General features: G+C 34.8%; 3 protein-coding genes across 4 annotated transcripts; 1 reads left to right on the top strand and 2 right to left on the bottom strand.

Annotated features, from left to right (window-relative positions):
- The first annotated feature begins 1,413 nt into the window (after positions 1 to 1,413).
- Positions 1,414 to 2,731, top strand: LOC123228347 (protein SOB FIVE-LIKE 5-like). Its single transcript, XM_044653708.1, has 4 exons — positions 1,414 to 2,035; positions 2,109 to 2,195; positions 2,291 to 2,364; positions 2,462 to 2,731. Exons 1-4 carry the CDS (start codon positions 1,439 to 1,441, stop codon positions 2,469 to 2,471), a joined length of 768 nt encoding a protein of 255 aa, XP_044509643.1. The 5' UTR covers positions 1,414 to 1,438; the 3' UTR covers positions 2,472 to 2,731.
- A 3,545-nt stretch (positions 2,732 to 6,276) lies between these two features.
- Positions 6,277 to 7,912, bottom strand: LOC123228352 (cyclin-D1-1-like). Of its 2 annotated transcripts, none has more exons than XM_044653721.1 (5): positions 7,513 to 7,912; positions 7,350 to 7,436; positions 6,927 to 7,221; positions 6,740 to 6,813; positions 6,277 to 6,654 (listed from the first exon to the last, which is right to left on the bottom strand). In XM_044653721.1, exons 1-5 carry the CDS (start codon positions 7,792 to 7,794, stop codon positions 6,409 to 6,411), a joined length of 984 nt encoding a protein of 327 aa, XP_044509656.1. In that variant the 5' UTR covers positions 7,795 to 7,912; the 3' UTR covers positions 6,277 to 6,408. The 2 variants fall into 2 exon arrangements, with proteins under 2 accessions (XP_044509656.1, XP_044509655.1); XM_044653720.1 differs by having other exon boundaries at positions 6,740 to 6,849.
- A 1,231-nt stretch (positions 7,913 to 9,143) lies between these two features.
- Positions 9,144 to 14,519, bottom strand: LOC123228139 (nucleobase-ascorbate transporter 4-like). The gene is made up of 14 exons (XM_044653392.1): positions 14,361 to 14,519; positions 13,783 to 13,880; positions 13,516 to 13,692; positions 13,327 to 13,427; positions 13,165 to 13,240; positions 12,993 to 13,052; positions 12,711 to 12,895; positions 12,538 to 12,634; positions 11,995 to 12,081; positions 11,464 to 11,522; positions 11,257 to 11,348; positions 11,066 to 11,143; positions 10,406 to 10,566; positions 9,144 to 9,573 (listed from the first exon to the last, which is right to left on the bottom strand). The coding sequence occupies exons 1-14, from the start codon at positions 14,476 to 14,478 to the stop codon at positions 9,355 to 9,357; spliced, it is 1,608 nt and encodes a 535-aa protein (XP_044509327.1). The 5' UTR covers positions 14,479 to 14,519; the 3' UTR covers positions 9,144 to 9,354.
- Between the last annotated feature and the right edge of the window lie 2,145 nt (positions 14,520 to 16,664).

A 16,664-nucleotide genomic window follows, 5' to 3' on the forward strand; every position in this document is an offset into this window, starting at 1 on the left:
AAATAAAACTTGAAAGTAAAAGTATGGCAGAGGAAGAATAATAAAATTTTATTTTCACTTAAATTGCTGATAAGAGCTAAAAATGACTTCCTCTCTCTCACATTTGGCAATGTCTGGTCTGGGTCTGGGCCTAGACGGGCTCCCAATGGCTCCTCGAACTTCTAGTGGCATGTTTATTGTGATGGCTCGGCGTAAATGGGCTTACATGGCTCCCCAAACATACAATACCATGTTTGTTGTGATGAATTAATTTATATTAGGACAGGAGTCGAATCAAACTGGTCTGGTTTCAAATGTTGGTTTGGTTCAATTGACTCAATTTAAATTTGGAATTACATATTAATTAAAATCAAATCGAATTTAAGAAGAAAAAAATAATTGGAACATTGGAAAGAGAATTAAATTATAAATATTGAAGTTTAAAAGAGAATTTAAGTTGAAGTGCGTGTGCTTGCACGTGCAAACATGTGTGTAAATATATGTGGAAGGGGCCGCACGTGCCTACATGTGTGCTCGGTTTTCTTGAAAAGGTGAGCAGTAAAATGTGATGGCATGTGGATTCAGAAAAACCTAGTCAACTTCTCTTACCATTCCCCCAAGACACTGCAACACTCTCCACTCATCCCATCTTCCCTATTTTACATGATATAAGCTTATCCATAAAATAAAAAATCAAAGTATAGATAAACTCAAGCCCTTCTTAAATTTAAAAACTTCAATTGAAACTCATTTGAAGTAATGATAAGTTTGTCAGAAAGAAAATAAATTGTTGGAGAAGGTGAATTCATCAACAATTTTCAATCCTAAATACACACATATGTATGTATTTAAATTTAGATTATTCAACTCAAACTCGTTTAAACTAATAATAAATTTATCAAAAAGTATTTGAAAAAAAAAAGAATTATTTAAAAAAGAAGAAAAGTTACTGAAGAAGATGAATATACCAATAATTTCTAACCTTAAATGAATGTGTTCTCACACGCACACACGACAAAACATGCAAACACGCACATTCTTATTTGTTAATAATCACTATCATTATTTCCCAAAATTATGAACCCATCTCAAAAAATGAAAAAGCTTTTATTTCCGGTAGCTAAAATTATGTAAACCCCTCACATGATAAATAAAAGAAGAATACGCATAAAAAGGGAAAAATAGAGTAAATAAACAAGCCAGTTACTAGATTTGTCTGCAGATATGCATAACATCTTGGCTTTGTTAGTTCAATAATGTTAAGTTCAGAGAGGACCACACGCATATTTACTTCAACTCCCCAACTAAAAACAACAATGTCCATCAAAAGAAAGCAATAAAATGTCTCCAAAAAAAGAAGCATGGCAGAGAAAGAGAGAGATCACCAGCAAGAGATGTGTCCATATTCTGAGGAAGGAGAAAAATGGACGTGTAACTGGTTTTGTTAAGAGGGTAGAGTATGTACACTATGCCTCGCTGTCTCGCACGTGAAGAAGTATTGGCTTTCTCTTCAGTCTTCTCTCTCTTACATGCACCCACTATAATCCCCCTACAGCCCATCCGGGTTTTTTTCTTCATTGTTAATTCCCTCTCTTCCGAGCTTCTTTCTCTTTGCAAAATTATTAACAAAATGAACTTTTTTGGTTCAGAGTGCAGTAGTGTTAGTGAGTCTGGGTGGACTCTCTACTTAGAGCAATCTAATTTTACTTCGCATAGAAATACTAACAAGTTTGTGGATGGTGAGGCCGGTTTTTGTGAAGAACGTTTTCAGCATTTTGATGATGGTGATGATGATAAAGACGAGGATTTATCTATGGTTTCTGATGCGTCTTCTGGACCTCCAACTTTCCATGAAGATGAAGATCGTTGCAATGATGTTGATAGATGTAACCAGTTGCAATATCCTCCTCCTTCCAAAGCTACACGAGAGGCCAATAGTAGTGGGAAAATAAGGCTGAAAAAGAAGGAGAAAAGAAGCCGTGGCCAAAAACAAGAACCCTTGCCTTCTTTTCTTGACGACACTGCTAGTTCTCCTGTTATTAACTTCTCCTCCAAGGTAATTTAATTTAATTTACTTGACATTTGTAGCATGTTTCATAGGTTCTTAGCTCTTACTCATTTACTTGCAGAATAATTTTGGTGCCATAAACAACAATCAGGCATCCATGGAGAGTGTTTTAGATTATTCTCAAGGATACTCAGCAACTCACTTTCAGGTATATTTCCATAGCTACTTTAATTGTTCTAATATTTGGTTGTTTGTTTGCTATGTGTGCATGTCAATGACCATTAATGAGTTAATTTCTTCCAGCGGAGGTCTGCATTTCAAGACCCTTTCAGTTTCCTGCAATCTTCTCACTCTGGAAACCATGTTCAAAATAACCAGTTGAGTAAATATTTTCATTAGTCTGACAATATTTCATCAAATTCAAAGTTTGAATATTTTTATCTGATTGAGAGTTTCAATATTTTGAAATTACAGGTGGTTATAAAGGGTAATTTAAGAGAATGATGGAGAGGAGAAATGGTGCTTGCTGCTGCTGCTATTGCAGAAATGTTGGTGTAGAAGTTGCTCTAAAAGATGGTTTATAGAGCTAGCAAAATGGATCTCAAATTAAGAAGAAGCTAGCTTGTTGCTTTCTCTTTTTCCTTTTCAAGTTTCTATTAATTTTACCTGTCAATGCAGTGGGAAACAACCAACCTGTTGGGAGCAAAAGTTGGAAATAAATTTATTGTTTGCAAAATTCACTTAGCTTGTCTATGAATAGTGGGTGCAATTGAGCTTAAATTTTGTGCAATTATATATGGGGCCCCATCCCCTCTTTATTTCACCATCACTTGCTTTCTCTCCCACTCTTATCACCCAAGAGGCTATGTGTTCATTATGAAATCAAGTATATGAAACACATCAACGCCTTTGCCTTGAGACTCCCTTGAGACTTTCCTTTACACTTTGTACACTTAGCCTCTTTTCTAATATGGAGAATCTGCGAGCCAACAACTCAACAATCTACCCTTACGACACTCTTTACAAGCAATTATCTGGAGGAACTACAAGTCCCTTATTAGGGTTTTACATTAAGTCATCTAAAGAAACTATAGGTTATTGATTGAAGTTTTATATTAACTATTCACTTTTGTAGACTTTTTTAACTATACCACTGTTTGGTGTTATTAGGTCTCTCCTAATCTAAAAGTTAATTGTCAGACTTTCTCTCACACTTTGCACACTAACACTTGGCTCATTTTTTCAACTGATATGAGACAACTCAACAAAAGCGCACAAACAACCCAATAATAAGCAACTAATTATTGCATAATACAATCTGCGAAATCATTAAGAAAAATAACTCTTACAGAGGCAGTGAGATTCTTTTGACAATTCTTTAACTCATAACTCTAATTATATATTTCTTATAGAAAAAAAAAAAAACAAAAAGGACAAATGCAATCACTATGAAACACTTGTTTGGTGGATACTCACTAGAAAATAAGTAAGATCAAATAATTGATTAGGTGGGATTTGCTCAAATCTATTATGAAATTGAAGAGTTTGATGAGTACAAGTAATAGAGCCAGTAAGGACAAGAACTTCATGTCTCTCAGTGTCCAGACAAAGCTCCATCCTCGTTGACACCTGCTATTTTCTCATAATGAATACCAAATTAAAAAAAAAAAAAAACTGAAAATGCAAAGAAAAATGAGACTAGATGATGGGAAACATAATGGGTTATGGGCAGTGAGATCAGAGTTCAGAAAATAGTGAAGGAAATGACAAACTCAATGTTGGAATATTTCATATGCATCTTCATGACCCTTTTTTGAAGCCCAGAAGATCCTGCCTGTGATCTTCCTGACCCGATGGAACATGCTCCATTTAATTTAATACGTACTTTTTATCTCTTTTCTAAGGATCTTCCATTCAAACCATTTTTTTAACGCAATTTTGCTCCCACCAATCCTGTCTGCTTTGTGGCTGTCATTGAACTTGATGTCATGCATAATTTTGTATCTATCTTCCCTTCATTTCTTTATTACAAAACTACTCTAGTCATCAATTTGGATAAGGATCTAATTCAAGTATGGGCTAAACATCTATGTTCTTCCAACTACCACCAAAACAAGAAACTTCATTGCTTTCTTGTTTCTTTCATTTAACCCAATTCTATTCCTGTCTCCATGGCCCTTCTAGCTTCAACCTTGTTTCCATTTTTCATGGCATCAATGACAACTGTCTTTGTCCTTTTATCATCTTCACATTCATTACTATCTTCTTTCCGGATTGTTCTTCATTTTTAAGTATTGCAGGATGTGAATCTGACATGAATTCATCCACATAAAAGATTCGGCCTGTCAAGCCTTATCATTCTTTTGTTATCAAGTCATGCATAAAATATGGAGGGCTCTCAATAATCAATAAAATTGTATGTATTCAATTTTGAATATCTAATTAGATATTCAAATAATATGATTATATGATTTTAAATTAAATATAAAATAATATATAGTAGCATAATAACATACTTTTCGAATTCTTAATTGAATGTTTAAAATTGTATGTATATAATACTAACTTTTTTTTATAAGTGGAAAAAAAAGCATTTATTTATGGCCTGCAGTCACCTAGTTGTGTAACGTCTGCTTCCTCAGTTGTGTACAGAAGTGTTACTTCACCTGTGAAAATGGAAACACGACCCTTGCGAAAAATGCATTTGAGAGATGATAGCCTTGAAAATTAACATGTCACTCCAAAAAAAAATTAAATTAAATTTTAAAAAGTAAATTGATCGTGGGAAGGTGGGACCAAAAAAGAAAATCAGATAAAATTGTCGTATAGTAAAATTACATTGTACGGACGTGAACTAGAAAGCCGCAGCAGCACCGACCATGCGGATTGTCAGTAGCCTTACACTGTTACCATTGACATATTTTTCTCTATTTTTAACTGACATTTTTCCAGTAAATTTTAATATGAAAAACATATAGGCAGTGTTGAGATAAGAATTATCGTCACAAAAAAGACTAGACACTTCCAGACAAACACGTCAAGGGGTTAGCCCGTGCCTGATTTGATGTGAACCGCTATGCCACGGGCCATACCATGCTACCGTCAACCAATGTCTCAACTTTGAAGCTCACCCCACCCTAAACCTTTTGAATTGTGTCTTCATGAGCTTTTTTATGGGTTGATCCATCAAGAATTGATTTTTTCATATTTTTAATTTTTTTTTATCTTTTAATTTTTTATAATTTTAAAATTTTTGTATATCATTTTGAATCCATAGATCTTGGCATAATTTATCTTAACAAGTAGACCATTTCTTAGCATGGACAAACATGATCAAATACTTCAATACTTTTGTGGGGATAATGGATCAATATCCAGCCCGTTAACATATCCCAAAAAACCATTCCACTAGTAAACGTGGCTGAGTATGATCGGAGCCTGAGGGTGGAGCCCAAAAAAGGTGCTGTTGAATTAGGTTTTTTCAGTGGAGGGTGGGTGGTTGTTGAATACTGGTTTGTCTCATGCATTGCCTGTTTCTTCTCAGTCCAACCAGATTAGCTGCTTGTGATGGCCTTACCCAGCCTTTGTCTTTGTGGGCACGGTATTTCCCAACTCTTACCCCTAGAAGTTTTGTATACAGCCTGGTTAGGGGACCCAGATTGCCCAAAATTTGTACAGGAAATCTCAGCCACAAAATTTGTAGGGCCCGGTGTTACCAACAATGAGGGAGGGCAAAGTCAGAATTGAAAGATGATGGGCATGGAGGCAAGATAACATATTTTATAGTTTTTCAAAGAGGAAATTTGATATAACCATACACTCAAGACATGTGCATTGGAATGCCAATAGGGTGGGATAAGAAAAGGATGAATATCCTTACACTCGAAAACATGTGCGTTCGGGTGGTAATAGGGGGAGGCTAAGAGTTGATGGATATCCATACACCTAAAAACATACTTCTTATTTACACAAAACTAGGGATGACAATAGCACAAGAGGGGATGGATATCTTTGTCACCATAAGATGAGAAATCTCGTATTATCCCTCTTATAAGAATTATAAAAATTCATATCGTATCGAGACAAAGAGCATACGAGATAGGAATAATATTTTAAAATAGAGTGTCCAAGCAAAAAATATACAAAGATAAATCTATCTTCATCATTCTTTGGGAGAATTGTTTTGTCTCTGTCTCTACTTATTTTAAAAAAAATTTATCATATTTTACAATACATTCACAATATTATAGTAATTTTCTAATTAATTCTTATGAATATATGGTTAAAAATTATAGGAATAATTGAATCATCAAGCCTAAACGATTAATAATGACATACAAAAAAATGTGGACGTTCATTTCTCTCTAGCATATGTATAAAAACACTAGAGATAAAATGAGACGTGAAGGTGGCGGTCTTATTTACGGTTCCTGTACAACCAGAGGAGAGGATGGGAGCCTTTTAGCGAATGGTTTGGCTTCCACTTGGCTACTCGAGCCGGGATTCTCCGAACGAGTGTCGCAACTTCCACAGGCAGCGGCATCCAGTACACCGATAGGGCTTGGCGGCACTGCTTGCTGCTCGGCTCTCCCGTCCTCAAACCGAGCCAAAGAACACGTGTCGGTCAAAAACTCCCCCATTAGTTGATGACAGCTTCTCACCATTTCCTGTCAAAAAACGCACGTTTTAAAATATTTATATATTGACCCCAACAAAACTATTTTATTCACAGTCTAACCACAAAAAGCTTACTTTGTTTACTCTCTCGTCTATACTCGTTGGTAAGACTAAACTTTCACCGGCTGCGCGTAACACTGCGGCCGCTGCTATTGTAGATGGTGGAAACCCCATGAAAACAACCACTAACGGAAAATAATTAATAAAAGTATTAATAAAAAAAGAAAATATTAGAAATTAAACGGGTCGGGTCGGGAAATACCACGAATGGTCCTGAGAATGAGGTCTGAGGAAGAAGGAAAAACAGAGGTGGAAGAGGAAGAGGGTAGTTTAGAAATGAAGTAAGGAAGAAAATGAAAGGGAGTGACAGATTTGAGTCTCCAATTTAGAACGGACATGACTCGGAGCTCCATTCTTTGAACTGTTTTTGGTTCAAAAAAGAATCTGGGTTCGAATATTTGGAGATCCGATAACGAAGGCACTTGGGGTTCTTCCATTTTCGCTGCTAAGGACAAGCACGCAACTGACAGTAGCTGAAACGGCCACCCACTTGCTTCCTATAACAACAAAAAGAACAGAAAAAAGAAAACAATATCTTCGTAAGTCAGTTTCAAATTCATCTTCATTTTCCCGGATAATACGGCATTTTCCCGGGAAACTAAAATAAAAGTAAAATGAGGATTACCGGGAGAGAATGGGAAGAGAGGAAACGGTCAAAGTAGTTCACTGAAAGCATCGCCGTAACTGGCCTGAAGTGAAAATGGGCATGCACCTACATTGCCATATAATATTATCGACATATTCATATAAAAATATATATAAAAAATTAATATATCATCAGATTTTACCCTGAGGATCCAGTTGATGGAGTCTTGACGAGCGGTGAGGAGAAGGGGCTGGCGTCGGCAGCGATGGAGGTAATCATGGAGAGGCATGTGGTGGGTCTCGGAGTCAATGAGGGATGAAACGGTAATCTCATCGGACGGTGGTGATTGTGGAGGTGGGATGGTTGAAGATATTAAAGAATGTTGATGAGAGATGGAGGGGAGGCCCACGAAAGAACCATCTTCCGGGCAATGCAAGGAGGAAGAAGAAAAATAAGAAGAGTTACCGGAGGAGGGAAGAGACATGGCGGAGGAGAGGGAGAGTCACTTCATTTGGGGTGTTAACGGCAGAATAAATAACATGGTTTAAGTCGCGTCTGTTCGGAATAATTACTTTTGTTTGGTTTTATTTTCTTTGTATCCGTTACGTAAAGTGGTGGATTGGAGCTGGAAAAAATATATATATATATATATATATATATATATATATATATATATATATATATATATATATATATATGTATGTATATGTATATGTATGTAAAGTGATATTTTATATTTAATTTAAAATTATTTAATTATATTATTATAATATATTATATGTATTTATTTGTATATTTAAAATAAAAATATATAATTTATTAAAAAATTTTAATTAAAATGCTCAAAATGACAATGAGTTTATCAAAAACATCGCTTAAAGTTTAAAAGTGAAAAAATATATATGAATTTATCAACAATTTTTTAAATATTTGATTGAATCAAATTAATTCGGCTCATAAAAATAATTTTTTTATTAGGTGTGCTCTTAATGAATGCTATGTTAAGGCATTTTGTGCACACGGAAATAACAAGGCAAAAAACTTATTGCCATCCAAGGTATAGTAAATACCAAATTCTTATCTTTTAATTTTTAAAAATTTAAATATTTATTTATAAATAAATTTTGATTAAAAGTTTCAATTAAAATTAGAGATACAATTGTTATTTATTAAAAAAATTAAAATTTTCTCATATTTTCTTTTTTAAATTTAAAAATCTTATAATTTTTCTTCAATACAAAATTTGAAATGTGAGAATTTTTTCACAAAGGTTTTTTTCCTCTTCTGTCCAATGACCAGTCACCGTCTTTGTTAGTCGACAGTTCTCTTTCCCACTTTATCTCTCTCCCCTGACTTTCCTCGATTTCCTCTTTGATTCTCTTTATCTTAGACATTTAAAAAAATGTTCAATATTCGTATGACATTTAGTGAAATATGATATCGAGAAGTATTGTTTGATACCATAAAATCTTAGAATCCAAATTCCAAATATGTTGTGGAAAATTAGTATAATTGAAAAGAGAAGACAATATTATAAAATTTTGGCATACTATAAAACATAAGAAACAAATACAATTAGAATTATGATTTTGTTTTATTTAAAAATTTAGTGATTAGTTTGTTCTCTCAATAAAAAAAAATTAAAAATTTAGACACCTTAAAAGTAAAATATGAAAGTTCGCTATCTTTGATATAAAATATTATTTTTTAATTATTTTAAATTACTTTTATACCCTTTTAAGGTTAAAGATAACCGAAAAATTGTCATTTTTCGGCTTTTAATATAAGAACTTGTTTTTCATATATAGTTTAGATGGGAAATATTATTCTTCCTTTAATTAACTAAATAATGTTTATTCATACCTTAATGAGGTAATTAAAACTAGAGGTTTATAATATTTCTCCATAAGAAACACTTCCAAGCATAGCAGAAATATTACTATATCCTACATCCTTTGATTTGATGAATACATAAAGCATAGTCTCCAACAAAATATTGATTCTATTTACTGCATTTGAAGCTCTTCATCTGATAAGCCAAAGCCTAAGATGAAGGAAAGAACCTGTCAAGGTTGTAAGGCAGCGAGTAGAACTCTTCACTCCTTGTATCTCGTCCGAAATACCGGAACTTCTCCCACCAGTGCCGCCCACTGTCTCGCCGGGTTGCGCTGTGGCCAACACTGTGAGTGCAGTCTAACAAGTATGCAACCATAAGTGCCACTGTTGCCGGGGACGAGAAAATCACTTGAAATACGTTGTTCAACTGTAAGGAAAAAAGAAAATCTAAACATTACTTAATTGCTTTAAGATACACGTAACAAGGGTGGATTCAATTCATATCAAATCGAGTTTAAGATTGGTTTGAGATCAGATCGAATATATATTACCCAATTCGAACTCAAATTTAAGCTCACTCGAATTTTTGCACATAGTATTGCGACAATGTAATCAAAAAAGCGAATAGTATCATCAATGGAATAAATTATATTATTGTATAGACAAATAAACCAAGTTACTGAACTAAAACTCCAGTCCAACTCAAAATAGGGATGTCAACTTGACCCTTAAAATAGGCTCCCCACCCACCCTATATGGGGAGAGAATTCCTCAACCTAAGCGGTGATATAACAGAGACAAAAACAATCCCTGTAAGTAAAGACTTGAATAAATATATCTCTGATTCACTATGTTTTTTCCCTATTCTATATCTATTTATAAATTATAATTTAGAAAAATTTATTACATTTTTAATTATTTATCACAATGTTATTACTATAATAGTACTTAAACAAAGAGAACAAGAATAGGGTGCAGAAGAGGAAGGAAAAAAAAGAAAATTATTTTTAATAAGAATAGAGATCTCTTTTAATTTTCATAGTAGGAATAAAATAAAAACGAGGATGTGTCCCACCATGAGAGGACAGGAATGGCCATCCCCGCCCCTCCCTCTTTATTGTCATTTCTAACTCAATAATGATTTATTTAAATTAAATTGTAGATTTTATCCAAACTTGGATCAGATCCACTCCTAACTTGGAATCAAGTGAATGAATAGTGGTGAGACTAGGGAACAAGCTAAAAATTGCTATACATACCCCTGTTGAACCAGAGTGCACTGGGCCATGACCGGAAGTGAATAAATATTCATTGAAGTATTGTGGCACAGAAAGCCCCATGAAGAGAGAAAAGCCTATGATGAACATAGTTCTGAAGCTGTTTAGGTTGCAAAACTGGAGTAAACCCAAACCTGCTGAAGCTGCTCATCTCACAAGTGAAAAACAATCCAAGTTAATATGAATTTTAATAGAGATTCAACATTAGATTATAGCATACGCACAGAATATATACAAAATGTTAGAATTGTCAACCACTCCGTGAACAAGACACTTAACTAAGGCATACGAGGCTTGTTGCCAGGACAGTGGGCAGGCTCTACTCGCCGCTGAATGGGTGGAGTTTGGGTTTAAAACATAAAAAACCGTTTCAAGATTTCTTTTAAGAATTTGAATCATACAATGGAAGAGATGAGAAAATATTGAAATAATATTAATTTTTTTTAGCATAATTTTGTTTTGGGTAAATTAAGATAAATCATATATCCTTTTTTTTAAATCCTTGAGTGTGATTGGTTATTTTATTAATTCTATGTACTCTTTAATTCATTCATTCAAGAGGTAATTTATATATCTACAAGTCACAACCAATGCACAATTCAAACCACAACCTTTATAAAGAATTCAACTAGGGATACATACCCACATAGGCAAAGAGGACACAGTACAAAGCTGCCACAATTGGTAATGGTATAGAAGCAAGAACAGCCCCGAATTTCCCTGTTCATGATGCCATGTAATTAATATTTGAACAAAATTCACAAAGATGTTTGGTAAAAATAAACTAAAGGCTGGCAAAATTAAAGACATAATTGAAATACTGGATGCCGCACCTAATAAAGAGAAGAAAATCATAAACCCTGCTGATATTTGAACGACTCTCCGACTTCCATTTCGTGTCAATCCCAAAAGACCTGCATTTTCACTGCAAAAGCAACAGAAATAATAGTTGTCTTCGTTAAATTTGGCCCCCAAAATAATACAATATGGAAGTTTTAAGCTTAAACATTCAGGTAATATATGAGACAGAGGTGCCTCACACTGAAGCAGTGGTGCCACTTCCTGTGCCAAAAGCACCGTCCAGCAGTATACCTATTCCCTGAGATTCGAAAAATTTTAACCAGTGATCTTGATTCCAGAAACTATTGCCACAGGGCATACTACATAACGTGGTTATGAAAACCGGTTTGGCCACTCAGAACAATGTGACCGGGATGCAGGTCAGTCTGGTCCGGTTAAATAGTCTAATGACATCAGTCATTATAATGTCATTAGATTGCTATGAAATGCAATTCAACCGAGCAAACCACACAGGTTTGCAATTTGCAAAATTTTTGGCAAATCTGGGATAAGTCTCAACAATTGAACTACACCCATTGTTCCTGCTAATTTCATTTGAAAATGTCACAAACATTTATTTATTTAAAGAGAATGGATTTTTTCGCTTGACTATTGATCCAAACGGTCGAATTGAAAATACCCGGACCAGGTCTTTGACTAAGTTTAGGGTCGGTCCAATAATTAAAACATTGCTAAATAATAAAGCAAGAAATGATAAAATTGATTGCTACCTGCCAACCAATACCACGGCTAAGTACAGAAGGTGGGATGGGAGTGGCGCTGCCATATCTTGACGCTGCAATAAAAGTACCCGTAGACTGCACGAGGAAAGAAGAAAGAAGTTTTCTCATCATGAATGTAATGTAACTTCCCATTCTACAAGTTCCAAGAGAAGAATGATAATTCAGTTCACAATGGAAGAATGGTTACGTCAATGATTTAAAATTCGGATCAAACTGGTCAATTGGGAACTTTTGTATTGGTTTCCAAAACCAGGGTTACCTTTTGGACCGAGATGAACTTTCTTGGTTTACCCCACATGCTTATGTTAATATGAAAGTTCTACTTAAGTTAGGAATAACCACCGAGTAAAACTATAATATTTAATCCGGTTTGAAAAACATTGGATTATGCATGTATTTTAAGTTTTATCAAGTACAAGAGCTTATGTTTCATTTAGAAGTGTCTAAATTTAGAGAAAATCATTCATATAGGCAGTCATGACAATTCCCCGGTTTAAGAAGCATATCAAGAATTGTCTAGAGAAATCAAACCTCAATAATAGCAACAAAAGAAGAAGCCATCATTGCAAAAGAATCACCAGCATTAAAACTTGGAGAACCCCACTGAAATGGATATGGAACCCTGATCCTGCACATGCATGCTGATAATTCAGCAAGAGATGAAATGAAGGAAGCTTCATGTAGGTTTTTGTACATATGCTCACCATGGAGCAGCACTGATGAGGCCAGAACGATCAGTTCGACAACTGAATTGAGTTTTTGGGGATCTTTTATTGTATGCCCCAGCTAGAGTCAAAACTTCAGCATATACCCATACTATGGCAACGGTAAACAGGACTGCAAAGCGCTCAACTAGGCCTCTGCTGGATTTAGTCATGTGGGGAATGTACTGCAAACACAAAAAATTCAATCTTATTAGGCACGCAACTGGAAGCATGAACTTGAAAGCTATCTGCAGTGGAGAAGAACGGTTGAAAATGAATTACCTGAGATACGAGAACCAATATTAGTAAAGCTGGAAGTCCAATTTCAATGCATTTTGCCAGCTACAAGCACCAATCTTAGAGTCATTTTCACAAACAAATAAAAAGTTGTAAAGAAGAAAATGCAACCCAACAAAAGAGTTTTGTATAAATTAGATGCATCCTGGCTTTGTACCTGTGGGAAACCTAGAGCATAGAGCCCAAGTCCAGTAAGAGTTACCAGAGGGACTGCGGCAAGAGGGCTAAGAAACCTTCGAGACAAGAAAACAAACCCAGGTCACCAAGTAAATATTTTTTGTGATTATAAGAAACAGTAAACCTTAATTAAACATCATACCTTGCAAAAATTCTCCAGAAGCCAAAGAAACCAATTATCATATGAAAAAGTGATGCTATAATTAGTGCCCCTTGTATAGCTCTCATGGACTGTTTAAACCTCTACAATTTGACCCAAAAAACCAGAAAAAAACAAATTATCGTAAGTATGCAAATTCATCATCAAGGTGATAAAAAATGGTAGAGCAACCTGATGAGGTTCGACATTGATGTTGAATCTGTTTGAGATAGCAATGGAGACAGCTGGGATAATGAAAGCATATGAGCCACCCATCACAACTGGAAGCCGAGTTCCAAACCAAGTTTGAAGGAGCGTGTTTATGCCCGCAACAAATAGCAAAGTGTTTATCACTTCAGCCTTCTCTCTCTATTGATTAACATGGCGAAAACAACATTTAGCTCTTTGAATGAACTATAGAAAACGATCGAGATTGAGTTTTCGTAGAATAGTCCTTACATTGCCACCACCCATTAAAGGAACAAGTATGGTTGGGATGAAAACAGCGGTTCCGAGCATCACCAGGTAGTGCTGAAACCCAAGAATTACCCCTTCAACTGCAATTCATGTAATAAACATTAGCAATTTTTACATTCTTATAGCGCAAAAATGTGCGTGTAAATTTGAAATGATAGAATCCGAAAAATAGTCTTGCCCTGTTTCTTTACCACGATGAACTATGAAACAGAACACTTATAAAACTCATCACTTATTACAGAAACAGGGCTCAATATGAACAAAATAAAAACAGAACCACAGAGTTGAACGATTTGTCATTTCCTGGAACATAAGACATCACTAAATTCCAAGAAAAAAACACTTGAAAACGAACAAGAAACTGTGTATGAGATCAATAAAAAATAATCAAACAGTATAAAGAAAAAACACCCGCGGTTTTTTTCTGGTTTACCCAAAACTGAACCATGTTCGATAGATTCAGCTCAATATTCACATTAACCGCTACATGGGCAATGGGTATCTAGAAATATGCTCAGAGTTAAAACAATAAGTAAAAGTAGAAGAGAAAGAGGGAGTACGCCAAGAAGGAGAGCTGGAAACGCAGATGTCGACGCCAGGAAGTTGATCTTTAACAGGATGTGGCTGAAACTCATCAGCTTTTTGGCCTCCTCCTCCTCCTCCTCCTCCCACAGCCATTTTCAATATTTGCTCTCACGTAGTAGACAGTGTTACTGGGTTGTGCTGGTTTTGAAGTTCAAACAACGTGGTAGAGATATAGAAGCCAGAACGAGAAGGCAAGCGTGTTGCGTAAGAAAGAGTAGCGATGGTGACTGTGATGAAAGGCAAGTGTAGGTTAGGCAGTGTCGTTGTGACTATCTGCAACTACTCACGCATTCTCTTCTATTCTTCGCCATGGAGATTATTTTCTCGAAGCAGATTGACTGTGACCTCCCTGACAATCTTTCTTATTATTTTTTTTTCCCCTCTAATAATTATTTGACGTATTTATGGATATTATACGTTATCATGTCCATTAATTACTTTTTTTTTTTAATTGGGGAATAAATACCTACATTTTTACCCAAATTAATGTCACTTTAAAGTAGTTTAAATTATAGCATAGGAGACACCTTAAACTAATAGAGGTGGATTCGAATCCAGTTTGATTTGATGTTAGGCTCAAATGAGCTAAGTTTCATATTGGAAAAAAGACCAAGTTACCACCTTTTTGCTCAAGTTAAGATGGACTTTTTATCAGTATTGTTGCATTAAAAGACTCCCCCTCATCGATAAGATTAGACCCACATTAAGTTAGTTTGGTTTTGAAAGTTAATTTTGGATTAATTTGGTTTAGATCAAATTCATTTTTATCAAATTTGAATCAAATTCGAATTAATCCAGTAGTGGTGGTACTTGATAGGTTCACCTATGTAATCCACCCTTCATACATTTCAAAAACATTATAATGGGAAAATTATGTCGAAATCACATACAGAGACAATTATATCAGAATCACATTCAAAAAGATGAAATTCTTCTAGACTCACATTTAAGAAGGTGTAACTATGCTAAGATTACACCAGACCTTGTGTGATTTCCTTTCGAATCGTATTTAAAGAGATGTAATCTTGTTTAGTCATATTTGCCTAGTGTAATTATAGTAATTTCATCCACAATATCATATCTTGGCTATGATTTCGATCATTGAGTCGCAGCTTAGTTGATGTGATTTAGCTATATTCGACAAGATCACACCTTCTCGGCGCACTTCCAATTGTCAACTTTGGCAAGAATGTTAGTGACTACAATAAGGGATAATATAATAATTTAATAATAATAGCTAATATAAGGTCAATTTATTTTATAACATTGTGTTAATGCCCTTAGAATTAGATTTTAGGTGAAAATTTATAGTTTACAAATTTAGGGGGTGAGAAATTATTTCGTCAAACATTGGGTGAGAAATAGTAAATTAGTCTCTAATCCTTTCTCAAGTATATACTCCTATTTGCTACCAAAATTTAATCGGCGTACAAATGGAGCATGGACTGCGTGTAAGTTGTCTCTGATTAGCACACAAAAGACCCAACCCAATGAATTAGCAACACAAAAGTAGTACTTTGGACTAAAGACAAACACAATTAACACAAGCCATCCAATACTTCTTGCACAAGCTGTGCCATGGTGGTCAAAGTAGATGTGCCAACTCAACTCAGGTTGATTGTTTAATTTAATTAGAGAGGATTAGTATGCCCACTTTGAACTAATTTAATACGACTGATGTTAACACTATTATTATTATTATTGATAATGGTCTCTGCAGGTTGACCTTCCCTTTGGGTCATTCGGATCAATCTTCAGTATGCCCAATTTGTATTACAGGCCCCAAAGAGAAAAATTTAAGAGGCTTAAGCTTGATGGCATGGTTGTGTTTAGACTAGACAAACAAACAGGCCAAGCAGGATACGGGTATGCGATAAAACGGATCAATTTTATTGGATCGGGAATATGCAGACCCGTACTCGGCCTTGCTGATATATGAGTGGATAATCGGGTACCTGTGTGATTTTAGCTGCATAGAAGAAGAGGAGAATCTTCTGTCACAAAGCAGACCTCCAGGGCTTTTCATCAAAGGAAGGTACACCCGCGGAGTTGTATGTGTTTTTGTTTTTTTTTCTTTTTAAGTTGATAAAAAAAATTTATTTAAGTCAGATTATTCTTTTAAATTAAATTAATTATCTCAAATAAATAAAATTTTATCAAATTTATATTTATTATATCAAATAAATTAATAGTTTAATGTAGATATATCAAACACAAGTCCTTTTTGTTGTTTGAATTCCAATATTTTGTTGCCGACCAAAACAAAGAAAACTAAATAA

Source organism: Mangifera indica, chromosome 10, assembly GCF_011075055.1.
Source record: "Mangifera indica cultivar Alphonso chromosome 10, CATAS_Mindica_2.1, whole genome shotgun sequence".
In the NCBI taxonomy this organism is placed as follows: Eukaryota; Viridiplantae; Streptophyta; class Magnoliopsida; order Sapindales; family Anacardiaceae; genus Mangifera; species Mangifera indica.